General features: G+C 50.7%; 1 protein-coding gene across 3 annotated transcripts in view; it reads right to left on the bottom strand.

Annotated features, from left to right (window-relative positions):
• Window positions 1-24,452, bottom strand: part of Pdia5 (protein disulfide isomerase family A member 5) — an 88,807-nt gene that overhangs the window by 47,399 nt on the left and 16,956 nt on the right. For all 3 annotated transcript variants that reach the window (XM_087901101.1, XM_087901099.1, XM_087901100.1), the window contains exons 2-7: window positions 18,456-18,582; window positions 16,094-16,181; window positions 7,486-7,569; window positions 7,142-7,187; window positions 3,389-3,481; window positions 1,538-1,598 (exon numbers count right to left, since the gene is read on the bottom strand). In XM_087901101.1, coding sequence (XP_087757227.1) covers window positions 1,538-1,598; window positions 3,389-3,481; window positions 7,142-7,187; window positions 7,486-7,569; window positions 16,094-16,181; window positions 18,456-18,582 — 499 coding nt within the window. The remainder of the gene's footprint in view (window positions 1-1,537; window positions 1,599-3,388; window positions 3,482-7,141; window positions 7,188-7,485; window positions 7,570-16,093; window positions 16,182-18,455; window positions 18,583-24,452) is intronic.

The raw sequence follows: 24,452 nt of genomic DNA, 5'->3' as shown, positions 1-24,452 counted from the left end.
TTTCATCAGTGTGCTGAGTCCTGAGGTTGAGACAAATCAAAAGAGACCCGCTCCTCCCGGTGCCAAGGAGGGTGATTTCTGGACAACCGAATGTCTAATAAGGTCCTCCACAAAGGGAAAAAACCGCTGCGACCAGCTTGTGAGCGTTACTAGAGTGAACCGTGGTGAAACTTCAGCCATGGGGCAACTGGGCTCCTCCTGCAGTCACCAACACCTCTGAAGCAAGGAGGCTGGGCAAGAACTGTTGTCATGAACAAACTACAGGCTCAATCAGGCAAAGCTACCAGAATCCCAAAGGGGCATGTGGCCCAAGGTGTACACCAAAGCACAGGGAACAGGGGAAGGGCCTCTAGGCAAGAAGCTTCCAGAAAGGTGAAGTAAGACAGGCTTTTAAGAGTCAACAGAAGCCTGGTGACACAGACTGTGCCAGTCACCCCACCATGCATACTCCTGGGCACAACCTCCTCCCACAACTGACAAACCCCTCTGGTTTCTCGAAGGGTATGTGTAGTCCCAGGGTCAGAGTTCAGAGCCTTAACAGGTTCCAACTGTGCTGAGTTGGGACTATGAGACTGCAGCAGTGGTTAGAATGGATTCTATCTCTGCTACTAGTACTTAATTGGCTGCCCAGCAGCCAAAGATACTATATCAATGTACATAGCAGAGTTCCAATAAAACTTTATTACAAAAACAGTGAGCCACGGGGCCACAGTCTGCTGATCCATATCAGAGGCTTATGAAGCAGCAGGCACAGCAAACAGTTTTCCAATAAGATAGAATACAGTAATCATCTAGTACAGGACATAGCACGTGGTGAGGGTACGTATGGTTTTGTGACACAGAGCAGCTTATTTACATGTAATTTACATAGAGTTACACTGCAGGGCGGTGAAGTGAAATCTTTTCAAGTCTGTGAAATGCAGTTAAAAGGTGGCGAAGTCTGTTCTCTGAAAAGTGTGGAAACTGAGCCCAGAGAGGTGGAGTACTTGGCCAAGCTCATCTAGCTCACTGGGAGCCAGCTGGCATCAGATCTGGGTATTCCCGCTGCCACCTCAACTGTCCTTCTGCCATTTCCCATAGCCTCAGGCTTCATACAGCTATGGAACCCAAATCCCCAGGTCCCACTTCGCCCCACCCTGGTCCCCTGGTCCTGCCAGCTGACACCAGCAGTGTTGAGGGAGCTGGTGTCGCGGAGGTGCACACCCCGGGCTCGGGGTGGGGAGGAGCGGCAAGTCCAGGGGCTGGTAGGCAGCAGCAGTGCTACAGCAAGCACACAAGTGGGGGGCACGCCCTGCAAACGCCAGGGCCAGAGGCAGGAGGACGCACAACTAACTAGAGGAGACACCCCGGAGTCCAGGGTGGACAGGGCAGGAGGCTGCCAATTCGACTGGAGAGAGGGAGAGGACAGCAGGAAGATGGGAGCCAGGCAGAACAGCCAAGGGGAAGGCATGAATGTAGAGAGACGGGGCCCCAGGCAGCCCTGGCTGCCCATCACCTGCAGTGTGAAAGGACTGTGGCCCGAGGAGCATTCACTTACAGGGAGCGTAAAACATCATGAGGAGAGGCTTCTCTTCTTTCTTCAGGAGCCGTCTGAAGTCCTAAGGCATAAAGAGAAAACCCCAGGAGGTCACACACAAGGAAACAACATGGGAGCTTTTGGCCACCTTTGCCCCAGAACGCAGTGATAGGAGGCATGGGGGTGAATGCTTCAGAATTCACATGGGACTCAGTCACAGCCCAACAGGAACTGGAAGAACCTTGGGCTGCCCTATTCCAGACAACTCTGCCATCAGAGAGAAGGAAACACGGGGTCTGAGGGGACAAATGGTTCTCCCAAGTCACTGGGCGAGGTGACAAAGCCGGAATCAGCTACTAACTTTCAGTTCTACCTATAAAACCCAAAGACATCAAGGAGCCATTTTCCTACGAGACTACTAAAAAGGCCAGCCCTCCACGTGATTTTACAAGCGACTGTCTCTCAGTGAAGGTAGCAGTTTTCCTGACTGTTCTTTGTGACCCCAGGGATCTGCTGACTGAAGTACTGGACGATGAGTCCACACTGGCTAATCTCTTCTCTGGCTTCAGGTCTACCACCATGGGTCCACAGACCCGCAGTGCCCCGCGGGACAATCCAGGGCGGCATAAACAGATCATCTGGACAGTTAGATCACTGCCTGGCACATTATTAGCTGATATAAAATGACCTGTTAAATAAACGTGGCCACTAGAAAAAGGGAAACAATGCTCTGACGACTGGTCAGAGTGAGAGCCAATGGAGGAGGAGGGAAGCCAGCCCGCTGAGGGCTGCGGAGAAGCACCACCGCAGAGTATATTTTGATTACAGTAAGTTCCTCTAACCAGCTTTCTCAGAAGAAAATTAGAGGCCTTTTCTTTTTGAATAATAAGGAAAATAAGAGAAAATTTCCAAACGCAGCTTTCTGACAGCAACATGGCACGGAGTAAATAAATGATGGCAGGCCCCGCACGATGGGACACAACCGCAGCATTGAAGAGCGGGTGGAACAGTTAATGTCACAGTAAGATGTGCATGTTAAACTGGGGGGGGCAGTTATAGAACAGCATACAAATGCAATGATGTGCCTCTGAGTAAAAATATTTATATATGCATTACCTTAAAAGCCTGGAAGCCTCCACAAATATCAGTAGCGGGCCATCTCTCAATGAAGAGACAGGGTGATTTGTGGTTTTCTTTTATGCATAAGCTGTACTTTCTAAATATTTAACAGGGAATGTGTATTACTTAGACTTTTTTCAGCTAGATAAAACAAGATTGTAATTTTTGTGGGAATCTAAAACGCTCCGTAAAAAACCCTGAAAAAAGCTAACCCTTATTTACGTTCTCAATTGTAATCGGACGTTTACCTCAAAAACAACCAAAGAGGGTTATTATAACTGTGGTATCAGAGAGATATAGCTCAGAGGGAGGAAGTCTGTTCAGCACCCAGGCCCTGGGCTTGAGTCTCAACGCTGGGAGTAAAAATCATGGCGTTTGAGAGCGGTTAGATGCTGAGTCTGCAAGCTGGGGAACCAAAGCCATAAAGAGCAGCTTTCAAAGGTGAATGAAGATGAAGTCAGTCAGGTATTCGAGCTCAGTAATGAGATGCAGTCAGTATCAGGTAGACGGCCGTCTCTGTAGAAATACCTGAGGAAGGCTGCGGCGGCTCTGGGGAGTTCTGGTCACTGGCTCTTGTTATCTATCAGGCAAGTACATGAGCGAGCTCTCCTTCACAGTTTCATCTAAGTTTTGAAATTTTTTCTGGGGGGGGGGGGGTTAGAGCTTAAAACATGATTACATCTTGATGCTAACAACCTTCCCACAGATATTTGGCCCTAACTGGAGATGACAGAAGCAGAGAGAATAGATTACCTTTTCACTGTCAATGTGGACAACATCTTTGGCTTCAGGATCTTCTTCCCACAGCGGGGGACCCTTGGGGTCCTTCAGAAAGGCCACTATGGACTGAGGGGAGAAAAAGGAAAAGAAACAAGGACTTTAGTCAGGAAATGGGGGAGGTGGCAGACCCAGAAACCTACTCTGCTACCTGTCTAAATATCCAGGCACACCAAGTGCCAGTCTTGGGGCTGCAGGTGGCACTGGCTGGGAGGGGGAAATATTTCTTGTCCATGGGTATCACCACTAAGTGACCAGGATTTATTCCCAGCACGTCCCCCAGGTCTTTTCAATCACATGGCACCACTGGTCAGCTGACGTGGACATGCATCTCTACCTTGCACCTTGAGACAACAAGCAGGCTTCTTCAGCTAGAGACACTCCAGGGCTTCAACTACAAATCTTCCCCCAGGAAGCCTTTCTGCTCAGCTGAACAAAGGCCTCCAGGCTGCTGCGAAACACATCCTTCCACATCCCTAAGCCCCTCTCCTGTCAACTTCTAGGCATGTAACCGCAGCACTTATCGCCTGCTGGGGAGTTCGCGTTCTACACCGCTGATAGAGCCTTCGAGCCTGGCGTGTGAGTCAGTGGGGCCAGGGCTGGGAAGCACCAAGCCAGACTGCCCACCCCAATGGCCTGCTACAGGCTGGGGGCACTTCTTTCCCTGGATCCTCTGGACCAGGGCAACGAGGCTGGGCATTTTGGGTAAAGAGTTGGCTCCAATCAGAGAAAGACAATGTCCAGTTGCTCTCCATCCTACACCACCTATAACACTTCACTGCTGTAGACAGAAATGACATCTCAGTCTAGGAAGAAGTTCAAGGTGGGTGAGAACCAGGAAAGGTGTCTCAGCCTTCTCCTAGCCCACTCGCAGCTGAGGGGGACAACCATCCTGGGTCAACACACAAGGATCTTCAGAGTCCCTATTTGAGAAAGCAAGATTGCTTATTTTGGGGAGCTGGAGAGCTGGCTCATTAATTAAAACACTGGCTGCTCTTCCAGAGGACTCAGGTTTGATTTCCAGCAACCACATGATGCTAACCCTCTATAACTCCAGTTCCAGGGAATCCAGCACCTTTCTCTGACCTCCACAGGCACGACCTGCACGTGGTGCACACATAGGACACGCAAGCAAAATACTCATACACATTTAAAAAAAATATTTCTTATTTCAGTCAATTTTATCAAGTGTCAGCAAGCAAATGTCAAGCTGAGGGCTGGGGAGGAGGGTGAGAGAAAGGAAAGAAAGAAAGAAGGCTGAGGGGAGAAGGGGAAACAGCACTTAATGAGGTTATGCACTGAGCAGAGGACCTTGGTGGTATCTATTGTTTCTGGATCCTCCTATGTGGGAGGGGCTCCTACGGGACAACGAGCCATGCTTTTAGAAGGTCTCTTTCCGATAGCACTGCCTGTCTGCCCAAATGGAATAGTGAAGTCCCTCCTAGCAAGGGAAGGACAGACATTTTGCAAGAGTTAGATCTACCCTTCCTTGATCGCTTGTCAACACTTCATCAGGACAACATAAGTCAAAGGGCACAGGCGGTGCCTTTCCGAAGCCTATACTTACCACAGCCACAGAGGCAGCATCCCATCTAACACAGGAAACAGATGCTAGTGGGTGCCCACCTGCCTGCTATTCCACAAATACCTAGTATGGGTGTTCTCAATCTAGAGCCCACAAAATTAAGACTCTAATTTGGAAAGTCTGGACCACCTTGCTATGTGCACACACACTATTTGGTCCCTAATTCAGTAGTCAGGGGGATCAGGAACATAGGATTGGTCTGCAGTTACTGCTTCAGGGGGCTTGGGGGGAGTCCTGTTTCCAGACTCAGCATGAGTTGAGCTTCAGCGTTCCCACAACCTGCTCATCTCACCTCTACCCAGAATAAAGAGAAAACAAAAACAAACAAAATAAAAAGGAAACAATTAAAACAGTCATGTTAGAATCCTGCTGTTTGTGTGGGCGTCATTTTCATTTAACTAAAGCTCAACACCACCCACGGGTTCTTTCCAACTTTTAACGAGACATCATGGGAATCCGCACCTGGGAGCCCACTCAGTTCCTGGAGCATCATTAGCTGGATGCTCAAAATCCAGATAGCCAGGAGAAATGTTATGCCTTCCTCTGCCCTACTCTCTCTTGACCCTCTGAGTCTGGAGATCCTATTACTGTGGCTACCCCTTCTGGAACCACAGCCTTTGACCCTGCTCATCCTGACCAATTGTCTGATGCAGAAAGGGATACATACAGGAGTGTGACAAGAGACCACACCGCCCCCTTCACCAGCCTGTCCCTGGGCTTCTGGCTGCCTCCCTGACACAGAGTTCTTTCTGGGCAGCACCATTGCTGCTCAATGACTCCAGGGCAGACCTTCCAGAGGTCCAATCACAAACCAGCCATTTTTTCATCGATGTGTAAACAATTCACCCATCCTGCTTCCCAATCACATTTTGCTCCCGGGGAACATGTGTTCTCTCTCCAAGGACATTAGTCGATGTCACAACACAGAACAGGGAAGGCCAAGCAACTCTAGTTGGAAATAAATCTAAGAGAGCCTAGAAATGGGCAGAGAGCCCATAGAGCAGAACCTGTGGGTCGTGATCCCTTTGGGGGTCACATATCAGATATCCTGTGTACCAGACATTTACATCACCATTCATTAGAGTAGCAAAGTTACAGCTACAAAGTAGCAACAAAAATAATTTTATGGTTGGGGGTCATCACACCATGAGGAATTGTATTAAGGGTTTAACATTAGGAATGCCAAGAACCAGGGCCATGGAGGGTACATCTGTAGCAACTTCAACACAGAGGTTTGGGTAAATAAGGAATGACCTGTGAGAAGAGCAAAGGGAGCTGAGCACTGACAGCTAGACACACAGCTGAACAGACAGAAACTGGAAAGGGATGGAGAAAGAGAGACAGGGCGGAGGGTGTAACACAGTGTTAGAGCACCTGCCGAGCCGACATGAGGCCCTAGGCGTATTCTCCTGTGTGGTAAAAGCAAATAAATGGAACAGGGGGAAATACAGGTGCTCAGAGATGAACCTTGCCTGAGTTCAGCTCAGGTTAGAACTGGATGAAATACATGGCCAAGGCAGGTGACGACCCTGGACCAGAAGTGTGATGCTGGCATGAGGCAGAAGACACTTAAGCTGGAGAGCTGAGGGCGGCGGAAAGGCAGCTCCTCTGTGAAAGCCAGGCGGCACCTGCAGGCTCAGGACTGCACTTATCTCTATAAGTAGGCTTTCCACCTACTTATAGATTGGACAGTAGCAGGGACACCTGGTGATATCTACATCTCACCTGGACAAGTTACATCAGCTTGAAGCTGCCGATCTGCCCCAACGCTTACCATGCTTACCCAAACACCAGGCAGTTCATGCCCCTAGTCTACAGATAGCCCCTGTGTGTACCCTCACTGATGAGGAGGTGGTTTTGAAGCCAGAGCAAAAGGAGACTGTGATCTCTGGAGAGGGAGTCACGATATCACCTGCCTCAATAGATGAGTAGTAGGCATTCACTGACAAGGCCCAGGTGTCCCCTGTGTCAAGAGCTATAAACCTGGCTCGATCCTCTGCTGACATCAAAATTAATGATAAGGACCCTCAGGTAGTTAGGAGGGGCCCTTGTGCAACCTGCCCTTTCTCCTTTCAGGGAGACCTGCCAAGCTTCTGGTGTCCATTCAGGCTCCACCCCACTGAGAGGGAGGGAGGCAAATTCACCTTCAGCGTCACAGCTCGGTCATATTCCATGTGAAATGCACCATCCCTGTCGAATAAGGAAAAGGCGTTATCTTTAATATGCTTCAGCTAACAGACACTGCTCAGAACTGTGTGTGTGCGCGTGTGTGTGTGTGTGTGTGTGTGCTCGTGCACGCACGTGCATGTGTCTGTCTATCTGTCTGTCTCTTTCCTCCTGTCTTTCTTTCTTATAAATAATGGTAAATACAGAGGAAAAACCATTCTGAGATAAACTAAATCTAACTGAAATCTGGTATTCATTGAGACTACCAATAAAACTCTCAGCAGCACTTACTCTGAAATTGGGAATGCACAGGGTTACTTACTGGTAATGGAATAATTCAATCTTCTTGTCCTTTGGGCTGAGGTCAACTTTCATCTTCTTGCACAATTTTCTACTTTCTGCGTCACTGAAAGACAGAAATGTCGGGCACCATTTGTTACCTGGAGTCGTCACATAGGTGTTGACAGCAGAATCTGCTGGAGATCTAAGAAACAAGGCAGGTGACCTAGAATTCTCAGGTGCAGATGAAGACGGTGGCTCTGAGGGACCTGGAGAGTAGGTGACAGGGTGTGTACTCCGCAGTGGTCAGGGGAGGGACGGGCAGGAACAGAGAGCATGTGCTGCCTGAAGAGACCTCAGGGGTGAGTCCAGTCGGGAGAAGTGAAGCACTGGGAAAGTGAGGGGGCGGGGAGCTCACTATAGTAATACATACAAACCTGAAGCCAGGGACCATAGGCCCAGTTGCTCAGGAAGCTGAAGCAGGAGAATCGCTTGAGTCCAGGAGTTCAAGACTATAGGGGGTGGGGAAGTGAACGCCTTACAACATGGCCTGCCACCTGGGGAAGTTTAAAACAGCCTGGCCTTCTGCTTCAGAATCTGGGGAAGTGGTGCCACAGCGAGATTCTGCTTCTGAGGCTCTGAACGTGTGCCACCTGCTACAGGCCATCTGTCTGGGAAAAGAAAATGCCCTGCCATGTTGGAGAAGAGCTGGGATTTGTTAAAGAGCCAGGAAGAAGAGCAGCGCTTTGGTTAGAGAAAGCTCTCTCTCCCTTGTTGGCGAATATACTAGGAATCCTCCTGGTACGCACAGCCTGTCCGTCGGGCACCCCATCACTGTTCAGGAAGCACCCGTGTAGGACCTGATCTAACTGTGGTATCCTTCCAGAGGGGCCAATAAAACCAAGTGTGATGCTTACACCAGCATTACCCAGGAACTCATAAGAAACACAAAGGCCCTAGTCCATACCCCCTATACAACTACTCTTGGGAACTTGAGCAAATGTACCCTCACCACTTCTGGGCACCTGCTATGTGCTGTTGACAGTGGTTCTCAACCTTCCCAATGCTACAGCCCTTTAATACACTTCTTCATGCTGTGGTGACCCCCTCTACCCCCAACCATATGATTGTTTCCAGTGATACTTCATAATCGTAATTTTGCTACCATTTTGAATCATTTGTAAATATTTGATACGCAACCCCTGTGAAAGGATCATTTGACACCAAAGGGGTCGTGACCCACAGGTTGAGAACCACTGTGCTATGGAACCTAGTGAGAGTACTGGTCTGCACAGGTCCTTCTTCCTCGTCTCCCTGTCTCAGTCTCCTAGAGACTCCCCACTCTCACTGTTACCTCTGCACTCTGAACCCAGGAACCAGCTGTTCCACCGACCCAGCATCCTGGCTGTCCTGTAAGGATCAGGTCTCCAGGTCTGAATGGAATCGGTGAGAACATTCTGGCCATCAGACAGCCACTCCATGGATACCTGGCCACACAGCAGCAGTCTCCAGGGAAACTGTGCTGCCGGGTATGGCAGCCGCCTGTGGGAAGTTACCTCCCCCCACACCTGTCTGCACACCTCACTCCACATACAGATGCCAGCGTCACACAGCTGGGCTGGGGCTCCAGAGCAGATGGGCTCATTCAGCCCCCCAGCTCAATTCTCCAAGCAATACCATCAGCAGACAAACAAAACTGCAGGCACCAATGTAAGAGAGAGATTTTCAGGTTAAGAAAACATGTCTGGAGTCAGGCGGCGGTGGTACATGCCTTTAATCATAGCACTTGGGGGAGGCAGACGCAGATGGATCTCTATCTCTGTGAGTTCAAGGCCAGCCTGGTCTACAGAAGCTAGTTCCAGGACAGTTAGGGCTGTTACATAGAGAAACCCTGTCTCGGAAAACAACAACAACAACAAAAAAAGGGGGGGGGGCGACAGGGGGTGGGGGGAGAAAACATGTCTGGCTGGGTGGTGGCGGCACACGACATTAATCCCAGCACTCAGAAAGCAGAGGCAGGACTTCTGAGTTTGAGGCCAGCGTGGTCTAAAGAGTGAGTTCCAGGACAGCCAGGGCTACACAGAGGAACCCTGTCTTGAAAAACCAAAAAAAAAAAAAAAAGAAAGAAAGAAAGGAAGGAAGGAAGAAAGGAAGGAAAGAAGAAAGAGAGGAAAAAAAGAAAAAAAATGACGGAAGGAAGGTCATCTGGATGAGGGTGCAGGTGGATGGAGATGGCACCATGCCCCTCCTCACCCAGGCCTCCAGCATCCCTCTCTCTATAGTCCCAGATGTTTGGCAACCTTTGTGGCCATTACCTCTTCTAGTCACTGAACTATGAACTGCTGTGGGATATTATTTTGAGATATGTTACATTTGTTTAAGCTGTGGAGCGTTTATTTAACGATGCAAAGATGTGTTGCACTTTTATGTTGCATTTGTTTACCTCTCTGAAGCTGTGTTACTTTGCCTGCCTAAAATACCTGATGATCTAATAAAGAGCTGAACGACCAATAGCGAGGCAGGAGAAAGGAAAAGTGGACCTGGCCGGCAGAGAGAATAAACAGAAGGAAGAATCTGGGAAAAGGAAGACCTAGGGGCAAAAGAGCAAGGAGCGAGAAAAGCAGGGGCCAGCCACCCAGCCAGTCAGAGTAAGAGTGAAAGTCAGATTACAGGAGCAAGAAAAGGGAAAAGCCCAGCGGCAAAAGGAAGCCGGGATAAGAAGAGCTGGCTATAAACAAGCCAAGCTAAGGTCGGGCATTATAAGTAATAAGCCTCTGTGTGTGATTTATTTGGGAGCTGGGTGGCAGGCCCCCAAAAGAGTAAAGAGCCAAAGAGTAAAAAACAACCAACTGCAGCCAACAGTGGAGACTCTAGACGATATGAGGAACACAGAGAGGAAGGGCAGGGAGCAGCGACATCACAGGGGGACAGAAGATGGCAAAGGATAGGAAACAGGGTGTTAAGAGAAATGAGCTGGGTTTGGGACAAAGAGGTGAGCTGGACAGGCTGAAAGAAGGCATCAGAAGGCAATGTACAGCATCTAGCCCAAACCCTCTCACCCTAAAGCCTGGAGCAGGCCACATACAAGGCTCTTCTGACAGCAGCTGTCTTGGTCTGGGTTTAACCCCACCTTTGGGGCGTCTATTGTGAAGCTGAACTGCAGAGGCCTGTGTGCCAAACAGCAGCCAACGAGGCAGGCCCCCTTCCCGGTCCTAAGTTAAGGACCTGGAGAGAGGGCTATGCTCAGGGTATTTACGACCAACCCTGACATTTTCTTCACCCACCCTGCTGTGTTCTGCTCTGTTCAGCAAATCCTCTGATCACCTTCCCATCATCAAGAGCAACAACAATCGGTGCAGGAACTTAGCTTTGGCTGCCATGTGACCTCCCCAGGCCCCGTCCAGTCTGGCAGCCAAAACATAGGCCATGGGAGAGTCCCAGAGATGAAGCCTCAGGTCCCACGCTAAGCAATGTGGGTGGTGGTACCTGGAACCGGAAACACAGGAACACCCAGTCTCTTTCTTGGGGTGGTCCTGCGGCCTAGCCCAGCTTGCAGGGATGGAATTCGCCCATCTCTATCCCAGGCTTCCTTGTTGCAGACTATATAACCCTCTTCCTCAAGTTATATGACACTGCCTAAGGTCCTCAACTGTCCCCTGCCTCCGACACACTCTGTCACAAAGATGGAACAAGACGCGGCTCCCTTCCTATCAAATCTCTCCCAACCTCCCTTCTCCCCCGTCTCTCTCCACTTGTCTCTGCCTGCTCCGTCCCATCAGAAAAGCTTGCCCCCTGAAATCAAGGCCATGCCTTCATTCACAGCTGCTCCTTAGGGTCACAGAGCAGCTGGCACACAGTGGCATTCAAACAGTAACTTGACTGGACGGGTGAATTAGCGGAATGAGAGATGAATGTAAGATGCCGTCTTGGAGCTGCTAGGACAAGGTCCTGAATTTCTGGCTTCCTGGGCACCAGGAATCCTGCCAGGTGACAAATCCCGAGGGGGCTCCCTTAGCTCTCTGCCCTCTCTCTCAACAATCCTGTCTCTTAGAGTGTCTAAGTATGCACGTGCACGGGTACTGATTGTGCAGCTCAGACAGTCAAAGTCCTTAGAGTTCAGGAAGGGAAGAAAATTACCCATGCTCCTTAGCACTTAAAAGGATCTGAGTTGAGAGATTAAGAACAATTAATTGATCCACTGCCTCCCTCCCTCCTGCAGCTTGTGACTGAGGCTCTAGGGGAAAGGGAGACAAAGGCAGAGAAATGAGCTTTGCCAGAAGTCCCAGAGAGCCAGGCTCTCCTCGGCTGGCAGGAACCACACACCAGTCTGCAGGGAGGCGGCAAGGCCATACACCACCCTCTCTCTACTTTATCCGCCCCTCCACCTTCGCTAGAAAGAACGAGGAGGGAAAGATCTCGGAGGCCTCTGCACACCCCATACCCCGTACCCCAAGAGACAGGTACAAGTGGGGGCGAGGTTGCCAGTCTAGGCTGCTGCAGGGTACAGGGTGCTTAAACTCTGAGGAGTCAGATCCACTACCGGAGAAGATGCCGGAGGCTAAGAGGAGGAGCTACAGGGTCTTTTCAAACCTGCGGCCTGAGCCTGTCCTAGGAGACGGCTTCTCGGCCAGCTGGCATAATGGTTCCAGACCTGGCTCCACCACCAGCGGGTAGGACCTTCAGGGAAACCTGAGCTGTAAAACACAGGACAGGATGAGAGTGACTGCTCGGTGCCAAACAAAGACAGAGTGTGGCTGGAGGGTACGAAGAGGAGACAGCTGGAGAGCAGCCCTGGAGAAGTTAAACCTTAAACCCCTGAAGGGATGCTAGCAGAACGAGGCCCGGTTGGCTAGTCTCTTGGGGCCTACCTCTGAAGTAGGACATGAGGTATGTGTTGGATATTGCAGTAAGGACCTGGAAAGAGGCCTGTGGCCTCTCCTCTCTGGTGGAAAAGGCCCCTTCTCCACCTACCTGTCCAGACCAGGGACTATCTACGGCAGCAGTTCTCAACCTGCAGGTCGCAACCCCTTTGGGGGCTGAATGACCCTTTCACAGGGGTCTCATATCAGATATTTACATTATAATCCAGAACGGTTGCAAAATATAGTCATGAAGTAGCAGTGGAAATAATTTTACAGTTGGGGTCACCCCAGCATAAGGAGCTGTATTAAAGGGCCACTGCGTTAGGAAGGTTGAGAACCACTGGGCTAAGGCTTTGCTTCTCAGTTGGAACTTATTCCTCAAATGCATGCCATATGCCAGAAGATATCTAAAGCCACAGAACAAGCATGATGCTTCTTATGGGAATCTATTTTCTCCCATGGGAAGTAACATTTGCCTTGCTTAGGAGGAAATGCAAAATTCAAATTAATTCTTCGAAGAAAACATAAGACTTCAAAATACATTACACCTGCCCTGGCAGGCCCCTAATCTTGCATCTGGGGAGCCATTACTGCTTCAGGGAAATCAAGCAGATGGGAAAAGGGAAGGAAGGGAATATGGCTAGGCAGTGGCCTTGCACTCCAGGGAAAGCAAGCACACAGCAGCTGAGGGGAGGGTCTGCGCACAGAACTAGTGTACCAGGCCTGGTGTCTGTTGCTGGCTCCAGTTCAACCTTCTAGATGGCAGTACCACACCAGACCCATCTCAGTGCCACACCAGGGAGCTACCAACGCCATCACACGTGGCCCAGTGAATAGCCACCCCGAGTCTACCAAGCAACTGTAGAGGTCGGAGCTGGAGGAGAGTGGGAGAAAGGAGAATTAGAACATCCGAAGACAGAATCCATGTGCTCAAGTGATAGCCAGGGACTCGGGGAAGAGGTCAATAGACAGACACATGAGGTTCAGCAGGTGTACATATGGAAAAGACAGGGAAAGAGCCAGAAAACCAAAGAAAACTTAAAGAGACATCTTTGGGAAGGAGAAAAGAAGACCAACGAATTGCAGTAGCAGAGACTTGGCTCCTCTCTGAGAGGAAACTGCAAAGGAAGAGAAAGGAGCATGGCAGGGAGGAGAGGAGACCCCAGACTGTGAGGAGGTCCCACAAACCAGGCTCTAGCACTGGAAGGCACATGCCCACCAGACAGTTAAGAACAGCAGGCTGGCAGCTTTGGGAATTCTCTGAAGCAGATCATTTAGGGACGGGCGCAATCTGGAAGGTCCTGCTGCTCAGGTCACACATGTCAGACTGCAGTCCAGAAAGCGGGGTGCTTAGCCAAACGTTCCACAGTTCAAACTCAAAGTGCCCACATCCAGCTAGGTGAGAAATGATGGTAACAGAACAGCACCTCACATTTAAACCATGTTTCAATTCTAGAACTTTCACTTATCTCTTCCTCACCACAGAAACTGGGAAAAGGCAGAACATGAAGCTTTTTCACGTTTTGCAGATAAGGAAACAGACTTAGGTTAAAATGGCTCCCCTCGGTCACAGGGTTAGGAACTGGAGTGCCCGGTCCTCCAGCCTGGAGTCCTCCTATGTCCCAGACTGTGTCTGTCACTCCACACACCTACAAAGATGTCCCAACACCATAGCAGCATCTTCTCTTTCCCCGTTCCCTTTAAAGAGGAAAAGCTCAGTGGTCTGGTCATTGCTGACCCTCCTGGTTACCCCAGCAAAGCCACAGCACCCCCATTCTGGCTGCCATTTACTGACGGCATGGCAGGAAGTAGTCTAGTTGGGGAGACTGAGATGGAACCTGAGCAGAGCTTACTGCGTGGTGGCTAGCTGACCATCTGCTGCTTCCTGGCAGGAGGTGAAAAGAGCAACACTGGTTCCAGGCCACTTCCTCCTTCCTCCGCAGACAATACCAGAAAGCCACTCCACACACTCCTATCCCCAGGTTCAGGGACACAGACAGGCTGCATGTGAGACTAAGCTGATTTCTAGAATGCCATGGAGTCCCCATGGTTAAGTGCCTTTAGGGTTCACAGGATAAGTTCTGAAGACTAGGAAGAGGAATGAGAGGGCAGACGCCAGCTCATCTCTTGGGATCTCTTTGTGGTCCCTGAGACCTATCACTCAGCGTGGCTTACAGGGACCAGAAGCCAGTCAGCGGTATTTTGCCTCTAATCCTAAACCCAGAGCCAAATCCACCTACTTGGCTAAACTACACTAAAGCTCTTTAACGTTTGAGATTGTACTTCCTCTTACAAGGATAAATCTGATAAACCGAGAGGCACTATTGGACCAGTCCTGCCTCTTGAACAAGGTGCCTCTTCAAAGCTCTAACCTACCTCCACCTAGAGTTTAATTCTAGCATATTATCGTCACAGGATTCTCCCACTGGCGCTAGCCCCAGACATTAAGACTGTAATTTAGTCCTAATCCCTAATCTAATCTCCCTTTACCCGTTGACCCCAGGCCCCACTAGCTCAGGTATCCTGCTCTGGAGGTTCTATAGCTCCTCTGAAAGCAGTTTGCTCATCCTCACGGGCAGTGCTTAGGAACTAAGCCGCAGGGAGCTCAGGCAGGAAAAGCCAGGGCACGAGCAGTGCAGGGCCATCTCAGGTCTTCGTCCCCCTCCTGGAACTTCACTGCCTCTGCAAAGTTTTCTTGACCTCTCCAGGCCGTGTACACTGCCTTTCTTGGATCTGGAGCCTGTTTAGAGCACGCCTCACACGGCAGCATCTGCCCTGGCGTGTGTGCCTGCTCCTTCCTCACACACTGAGCTCCTGGAAGGCACGACTATTTATCTGGGAGCCCTCAGAGCACAGAGTAAGTGCTTGGTAATAGCCGATGGGTAAACCTGGAGGGAAGAGCCGCTACGTCGAAGCCCTTCTGCTCACTCCTGGCACCCGTGATCCTCTGAAGGATGCTCCAGCAGCTTGGCAGAACTGCTGTCATCTTCAGATACGGAAATTCCAAAATGTCCTGTCTCCTCTGATAGATTTTGTCATTTGCCCGGTTACACAGAGCACTGCTGGTAAAATGGAGGTGACAGAAACACCTGAAAGATGGGAGTACTGTCAACCCAACTGTAAACTACAGTTAGCCAGTGGCTAAGACCTCAGTGGCCACCCAGTGAGCAGTCGTTTCTGCTCAGCCAGGGTCAGCATGGATCTAGAGGCATGAAGCTAGACACATGCATCCACGCACATGCCTCAATACATGACTCTCCTGTGCTATTTCCTCTGCAGCTTACAAATCAGTGTGTACCAACACTCCACTTCCATCTGTCATTTAGGACTCAGGTGTCAGGCCCACAAACTCACTTAACCTGCACAGCCCGGAGCCAGCCTCAGGCCCAGGCAGTCTAGTCCAGTGGCCAGCTGACGACACTGTTTGTGCTGTAGGAGTGAGAAGGGACTGGATTGGGGGCAAAGCTCATGTCTGCTGCTGCAGACCTATCACCAGTCAAGAGAGTGGCCCTGCCTGGAATCAAGGCTCCTCTCTTCCAGTAGGGAAGATGCCCTCTGCCTACCGCCCTCTGAGATGATAAATAAGTAAGACACAGGACATAAGAGAAGGCGCCAGGAAAATGAGAGAAGGGGGCAGGGAATGGGAAGACAGGGGCGGGGAGCCAAACCTTCCCTCCGTAAGGAACAAGTGACCCCCCGTGTCACCTCAAGGATCTCTCCCTCATGCTCTCCCTTGCACCCCGGCCACCAGAGCCCCCGGCCAGTGGGCCCTGGGTCCCCAGTACATACCCACAGTCCACCCAGCAGATGGTGCCTTGTCCTTTCACTGCCTGGGCCACAGTGGACAGTAGCTTGAGATGACTTTCGGCTGCTGCCTCTGAAAAAAAATGAAAGATGAAACATATGAGTCCAAGGGCTCTGGACCACAGGCAGGGTGGGGTCTGGGTGACAATTTCCGAGTATGTGGGAGCTTCCAGGTAATACCGTTGGACAGCAGGGTCCTGTGGACAAGTTTCTGGATTTCAACTCTGTCGGTGTCTAACCTGGCAGACTCTTAGTTACCTCCTCCTTATGATCCCATGAATGTAAGTGTCTCAAAGAGCCCATCAGGCAGAGCCTGACAAAGAGCAATCTTCTGCCTTCTCCTGCCCAGAACCCCATGATAAACCCAAAGCCAAGCAGAAATGATATCTGAATTATGTGCCTCTGAGGAGCTGCTCTTCCAGGGTGGAAATGGGAGCTGTTTGTGAACACAAAGCATGCCGAAGCCTTTCACGGAGGCGGACAATAAGCATCGCTTAAGAAACATGCTCGGAGTCGTTGAGAGGAGTCATTCCCAGGAAACCCCAGCCAGGGCAGCAGGAGGCAGCAAATCACTGAAGCAGGGAAGCCATTGTTCCTCTGTGCTCACCACTGGGGCGAAGAGAGGGTATGGATGAAGTGGAAGAACAATAAGAAGTACCCTGCCACCTGGAGGGGAGAGCTGCTTGGAAGGATGGGAGGAGGAAGGGAAGAAATCCAGTTCCTAAGTGCTCAGAAAACCCACTGGAGGACAGAGTCTGGAGCGGTAAGCATGGGCAAGATGCAGGAGGTGAAGTCATTGCCCAGGCCCTACCCCCAGCACACTGGGGCTTGTACTTTCGATGAACTGAACAAAGGCAGAGTCAGGTAAGGGACAAAGCAATGGCTAGATCCTGACTCCATGGCAGACCTCACTGATCCCCACTTCCCACTCTGGAGAACTTCTGTCTCAGATCTGTGCTGACTCCAAAGCCCCAACATTGCAGAGATAACTCACTTGGTCCCATCCTCCATCTGAAGAGGTGAGGCGCAGAGATGACACAGGGGACCAGTTCCACCACCAGGAATGGCTGGACTCAAATGTCATGTCCTCTTATCTCTGATGACCTCATTTATAAATGGGAAACAAGTGGGGCAGTGGTGGCGCACACCTTTGACCTGAGCACTTGGGAGGCAGAGCAGTTGGATCTCTGTGAGTTCGAGGCCAGCCTGGTCCACAAAATGAGTTCCAGGACAGCCAGAGCTGTTACACAGAGAAATCCTGCCTTGGAAAACCAAAAATAAAAATAAAAGCAAATAGGATTCTATCTGACAATCTGCACTGCCTCCTTTGTGTCAAAGGAGCAAACGAACAGTCTCATAAATGGTCCCAATAACAGCACCTGCCCCAGAGAAGACTTAGGAGTTTACAAGGGAGTTACCCCAAGCCCAAACTTCACGAGAAGCAAGTTTCCCTTGGCCTCAGTTTCCCTACTCACAGAAAAAACAGGCTCACACATTGGGTTCCCAACAGGAAACTTGGTGAAAGTACATCCAGACCTTCAGAAGCAGCAAGTGGCAAGAGCAGCCATATGTCGTGAATGCTCAGAGGGCACAGCCTTCAAGAGGGACACACGGCCAAATCATCCATCAGCCCAGAGTGCCAATGAATGTAGAAGATGAGCTGCCAAGGGGATCTGTGCCCAGAACTGGCCTAGTCCCTGGCTGCTGTTCTCCTGGACACAGAAAACTTGGCATCCTCAGGAGCAGCAAAAACACTTAACTCTGCTGGAACCACAACGACAGCCAGTCACTTGTCCTTCCCCAAAGTCACTGCCAAGAGCCAAGCAAACTGTCCATTGTACCCTTACCAGCCCAAGGTCAGAGGAGAGGCAGGTGGCTGCTCCCGCCCACAGGTTTCTGGACCTGAACTTAGGCATCCACTCCAAAGTCAGTTTTGTATCTCACCCCACAACCGAACACCGGGAGTCAGGCAAGACCAGGACTACTGGCACAGGTAAATGTCCGCAGGCCTGGGACCAGTTCAGCTGGCAACAGGACAGCCTGGTAGTTAATCAACAGCTTCCATGAAGCCTGCCCTAGCAGGGCTGGACCTGTGGCCGGTGGGGAGTCAAGGTGTTCATCCAGGACTCATGCGGTCCTCTGCTGGGCGAGGTAGGGGCCCCAGAGCCGCCTTCTCCCAGGAAGCTCAGAAAAAGGAACTGAAATGACCCCCAGAGTGCAAAAGTAACCCAGTGCCCTAGTAGCCTCCAAAGGAAGTTAAGAATACTAATGTCCCTCTGGTCCTCTCCCTCCCCGTCCCACGTCACCCTGGTAGGTGAGCCCCCCACCGTCTGGAAGGGTCACTCACCAGATTTTGAGTAAAGCACCAGCACATTATTGCGGGTCCTGAGAAGTTTCTTCAAGTCCTTAGGGTCGGAGATCCTCTCAATGAGCGAAGAGACCTTTGTGGAGGACAGCCAGGCTGGCAGGACAACCTAGAAACAAACACCCAAGACCATGAGTCCAGCTTCTGGCCCGTTCACGGTGGCCACGGATGATCCATCCCAAACACATGTTCTTGCTGGAGGATGGAGCCAAGCAGCCCCTCCCAGAGCACCACACCTGCCTCTTTACCTCCAGAGATCCCACTTGGCCCACTGCAGCCCCCACCTCACCCATGCCCTCTATGTACACTGGTGAGGCTATCTGGAATGTATACATACACAATATAGTGTCACCCATTAACAAGAACTCTTAGAGAGACAACGATTGCATGCAAGGGCACACTCCATCCCTCCTAGAAAACCCAGGGAAGCATGCTCTCTCACATCCAGGATGAAAAGAATGGGCACAAGGTGAAGACTTTCTCACTCAGCCAAACAGAAACCTTGCCAATAGAACAAGCCAAGTATCCCCAAGCTCCTGGGAACCTGAGGAGCCAGGTGCCCCTGTGGGCATGATGAAGACAGGACTGAAAGTAGAGTCGGGTGGTGGGAAAATAGGAGAAAGGAGGAATTGCCAAACAGATTCCCCAGGCCTGTTTACAGGAACTGAATACTTCCTGAATAACACTGACAAAAGGAGAACCTACAAACAGCAGCCCCACCCATGAAAGACCAGAGGCTAAAGCCTGCTTGTTGTGGGATATTTGTACACTGTGTGAAGATGAATTGCTGTGATTGGTTTAATAAAAAGCTGAACGTCCAATCACTAGTCAGGAGGGAATAGGTGGGACTTCCAGGCAGAGACAGGAACTCTGGGAAGAGAAGAGGGAGATACCAGAGACATATGGAGGGAGTTGGACATACAGAATGGAGGTAAAGAGCCACCTGGTAGAACATAGATTACTAGAAACAGGTTAATTTGAGCTATAAGAGCCAGTTGGAAACAAGCCTAAGCTAAAGGCCAAGTTGTCATAACTAATAATAAATCTCCATGTCATTATTTGGGGGCTGGCAGTCCAAAGAAAGTTCAACAAGGAAGTCCAACTACATAGTCAGCAGCTCATTCATGACAGACCAGAGGCAAGTGACTGCTCACTGCATAGATGGGAAAGCACTGCCTCCAGAGTTCTCAGAAGAGCATCACTGTGCACCCAGCCACACGACCTGCCAATCATAGAGTTATTCACACCAGCTGAAGATATCTCAGATGTGCGAAGTGTACCATCAGCACACTCTTTCTCAGAAAGTCGTGGGAATACATGCTCTTCCAAGACAAAAAGAAAAAAAAAGGAAAAAAAAGGAAGGAAGGAAGGATGAGTGTCACAAAAACTAGGAAACTAAGGTCCCAGCACCAGAGAGAGGCAAAAGGAGTTTCCATGCTGATAGTGAGTAGTGGGCCCAGGCCCCCATCAGCAGGTGTGGTGGTTTGCAAAGGGATAGCCCCCATAGATTTATATGTTTAAATGCTTGGTCATTAGGGAATGACACTACTTAACAGGGAATAGGAGATATGGTCTTGTTGGAGTAGGGGTGGTCTTGCTGGAGGAATTGTGTCACTGGGGGCAAACCTTAAGGTGTCAGAAGTTCAAGTCAGACTCAGTGTCTCATTCTCTTCCTGTTGTTTGCTGATCAGTGGTCATGGTGTCTCTTTACAGCAACTTTTATAAAGGAAAACATTTAATTTTTCCTGAACACTGACTACGACAAGCTTCAAAGCAACCAGCAACAAGGATGGAGGTCATGGAGCAAAACCATGGATGCAGAGGCAACTGGAGACCACAAGCTATCCTCTTCCACACGGAGAGGAGTTTGAATATCTTCCAGGAACATACAAACAAGTCATCTAAATTTCTGATGTGTCCCACGCCAGTCACACCATCTCCTCCTCATAGCCCAATGTCTTGAGCTGTGTCTATGCTTTGCCCCGCAAAAGCTGAGGTGCCCAGCAACAGCATTCACCCTTTCAGAGGCTCTGTGACTCGCTTGTGTCACAGGGGTAATAATGAATGCCTCCCTGGTGGCATGGCTCTGACAGATGGGATAACTTCTCGAATACGCTTTACAAATCCTAAGACACCCTAAAGAGCATTTGCTAACATAACACTCATGGCCAGCTCAACAGAGGGAAGAGAGAAACGTGCCCAATACCCTAGCGATTTCTAATGGAATCTGCCACCAGAATCGGGGTTCCTTCTCCCCAGAGTAAAACTTCCCAGGAGTCAGGTTTCTTGACAGCCTGAGGACCCAGTGATTTGTACAGACCATCTTCAAAGCTCACAGGAACCGTCCTTCACGGCTGACCGCCGCGCGTCACCCCACTGCTCCACGGGGGCTTATGCCCTGAACACTGCAAGTGCACGGTTCAGTGCACGCAACAACAAATGAGGCAACAACTAGACAGTGACTTGGTACCCTCACCCCTAGATCAACTACTCTAGGCTGGCTTGCACCTGCCAGGCAGCCAAAGTGCTACTAGCCTCAGGAACACAGTGCCCATCGTTGAAACCGTAGGAATCCGAATCTCCCACAAACCCTGGCTTCCTTTATATAAATCCAAACAGTCCCTTAGGTCATGCAACCAAGAACCACCTGATAATAAACACACCACTTTCCAGCTACCCACTAAAGCCTATGGCCCAATGTTTACTGACACAGTAGCACTAAGCTTCTCTGGAAATATCCTGAACAAATTGACTTTGCCCAAAATCCATCACACAAGGAGAAACTAGGGCTGGCACGGGGCCTCCCTTACACAAGGCTACACAGAAGTCCCTGTGAAGGGTCTGTCTTGCCTAGTCAGTCTTACTGGGTCCTCACCCCTACTTAAGATTAAGAGCTCTGGAGAGCAAGATGCCCTAACTGCTCTTTATAAAGCTTAATAAACATGACATCCTACTGACACCAACCCTCAGAGAACATGTCACAAAGTGAGTCCTTGGTGGCTTTAAGAGGTAAGAGGCCCAGAAAGGGCCATGAAATCCAGGGAGACCCCAGCACAATGGGTGTCCAGGATGAGACTGATGAAGGCAGTTGGTTCCCTGCAGGCCTAGAACTTGACAGTGGTCAGAAAGAGTGTGAGGAGAGACGATAGACTCATCTACTTGGAACCTTAGGATTGGCAGGACAGGGTGACCAGCTGGGTGACTGACCAGGTAAGAGAAAAAAGTCCATGCAGCCACCTCCAACGACTACTCATAGCAAGTGGGGAGGGAATAAAAGTCTAAACGGGATGCTCCACCTCCAAGGATGGAACGCAGCCCAACACGGGAGATGGACCAGCAGTAGAAGGCAGCTTCTTTCTTGGACTGAAGAAGATGGCAGTGGGCTAGGATTTCTGGGGTTGTAGCCAACAGACATGTGAAAAAGCACCCATGAGCAACACATGTCCTCCAAACTAGAGGATGAGCCGTGAAGCAACTGAAGTCTCCATGGTCTGGAGCCAGAGAAGGGACAAGGAGGAGCCCAGCCCAGGAAGAAGGGCAGAGTTAAAAGAGCAGCCCCCGGGTGAGGCAGATAGGCAGGCAGGGCTGTGTGGGGAAAGGCTGCTGGCGACATCTGGGAGCATTGGGGGGGGGGGGGTGAGACTACAAACCAGGGTACTGAGCAATTACACCCAGTGCAGGAGCTGGGTAGCAAGAGTCAGCAAACAGGTTAGAGGGTCCCCACAGCAGACAGGGAGCCTTCAGGGGTCTGTGAGCACAGAAGATGTGGACTTTGCCAAGAGGCGGGATTTGAGAGCCTAAAAGAGATAGGAAACCCAATCAGAATGGCCAGACAATAGTGAGGCCAAAGCCAAGACTACTAAGGAGAAAGGGATAAAAGGCCTGTGTGAGTCCCAAGACTTCACCCTCATAGGCACCTACAGAAGCAGCCAGGAGGAAAGACCCCTCCCCACCCCGTGAGCCCTGCCTGAACATTCCATTTTCTCCTCTGCTCCCTCCATTAACATTTCCAGCAGGCTCCTTCCTTTCCTTGACCAGAAGCTGGAGTGAGTCTGCACTGCCTTGCCCAGAGCCAACAGCAGACCAATCACAACCCACAAGCACGCCTGACAACAGTATCTACAGCCACAATCACAGCTTTAATGGCCCACAGATTATCAGCTCCTCTGCTGTGCCCCAGGGAGGAAAAGGTGGCATTGGAGTGCCCCCAAAGCCAGTTGCTTCCCAGCCAGTCCTGACATAGTTCCTATGCTTGGTGGGCCTTCACACTGGCAGCCAAGCATTCTCGAATAGCACTCACCACTCACTCTGCCCATCTCCTACTGGGCTGAGACCCCAAAGGATTTCCTGGTAGAGATCAGTGTTTCCCTTTTCTACTACAGAGGAGCCTCCCCTCCACTGCCAGATTCTTCTTGTACCAGAAAAGTATCACCCCATCCCACCAGAGAAGCACCCTATCCCAGTGACCGGTCCCCTTCTACCACCACCAATCCCCTTCACCAGAATGCAAGGCTTTCTTCAGGCCCCTCTAATACCTCATCCTAGCATAGCTGGGACAACTGCAAGGGACCGAATCCCTTCTCCATCTGCTACATCTCCGAGTGGCTCTCCCATCTACGCGGCTGCTTATCTCCCGCCACACAGTCCATCCGTTCCTAGGCTTGTCCTCCACCCCACCCCCGCTCCCTCTGCCACTTTCAGACACCCTGGAAAGAGCGGTGACTCTGGGGTCAGACAGACATGGCACGAATCCAGTTGCCACCATTTACAAGACCCCAGGCTTGTTGCTAGACCTCTGAGTGTCATCTCTTGACCTAGAAGTTGAGAGGATAATATCCATGCTCACCTGGTGGCTTGGCTCGAGATTAAATGAGGGAGGAGGGGGACATGAACCTAATGCGATACTTGGCAGACAGAAGCGCATAACAACTGCTAATTGCCGCTGAGTACTATTAATGAGCAAGGGCAACAGACACCGGGGACCACCTCTTCCTCCCGGAGGCCTCGTCTGCAATCAGGCAGAGTCACAGGTCCAGGCAGGAAGGCATGCACACGTACGCACATTCAGCACCAGAAAACCTGGCGTCTTTTGCCATCTGCACAGTGACCTACTGCAAAGGTCACACAGCACGTTTAGAACCCTGCCAGGTTGGTGTGCGTGGTGACTAGTTTACCGACAGGGTAAACCCAGCCGGTGGGTACTTGTGTCCTTCTGCAGATGAGGGAGGAGGACCAACAGTTAAGTGACCAAGGACAGGAAATAGACGAGCTGCAGGGCCAGGGCTTCATCTTGCTCATTACACCTGCCCTGAGTGGGAGCCCCTTTCACCCCTCAGGATCCTGGCCTAACCAGTCACAGAGAAAAGAGGCCACTTCCCAGCAACAGAACTAAGGGCCAGGATGGCTGAGCAGAAGTTTGGTCTGACACTCTGCTTCCTTCAAGTCCAGGGGATCACAGGACTGACCAGGGTTCTTGGGACCAAGGGTAGAGACATTCTACATGATGTGGTCACCCTTGACTTGTTCCCAGCAGGGCCTGTGTGTGAGATGCCAAAACTCCCTTTCCACTTTGCCCTGCCTAGTGTCAACTCCTACAGCACACACAAAACCCCTTTCACTCCACTGAGCCATCCGGCAGTGCCACCGTCCTACACACCTGGAAAATAACCAGGGACAAGAGTCCTCGTGCCATCACACCCCCTCCGCCACCTTAAAAAAACAATGCTGTCTCCAGGGCACGTGCCAGCATTCTCCCCATTCCCTGCAGCTGGTAGCGGCTGTCACTGCAGGCTCACTATGCTCCGCAAGTCCCAGAGCCAGAGACAGTCTATTATGTAAAAGTGGCTTGCAGAAGAAGGAAGGAAGATCTGGGGACCGAAGTTTAACATTTAGGAGGAAGGATGGAGGTGGGACCCAAGCCTTTTTCCTCTGTCACCTGAGTGAAGAGTCCCTTCTTGTGTTGGGAGCCGTGAAGAAAGC

The sequence above is a fragment of the Myodes glareolus genome, chromosome 2 (assembly GCF_982192425.1).
Source record: "Myodes glareolus chromosome 2, mMyoGla1.1, whole genome shotgun sequence".
NCBI classification, from domain to species: domain Eukaryota; kingdom Metazoa; phylum Chordata; class Mammalia; order Rodentia; family Cricetidae; genus Myodes; species Myodes glareolus.
This window is presented reverse-complemented; position numbering and strand designations above follow the sequence as displayed.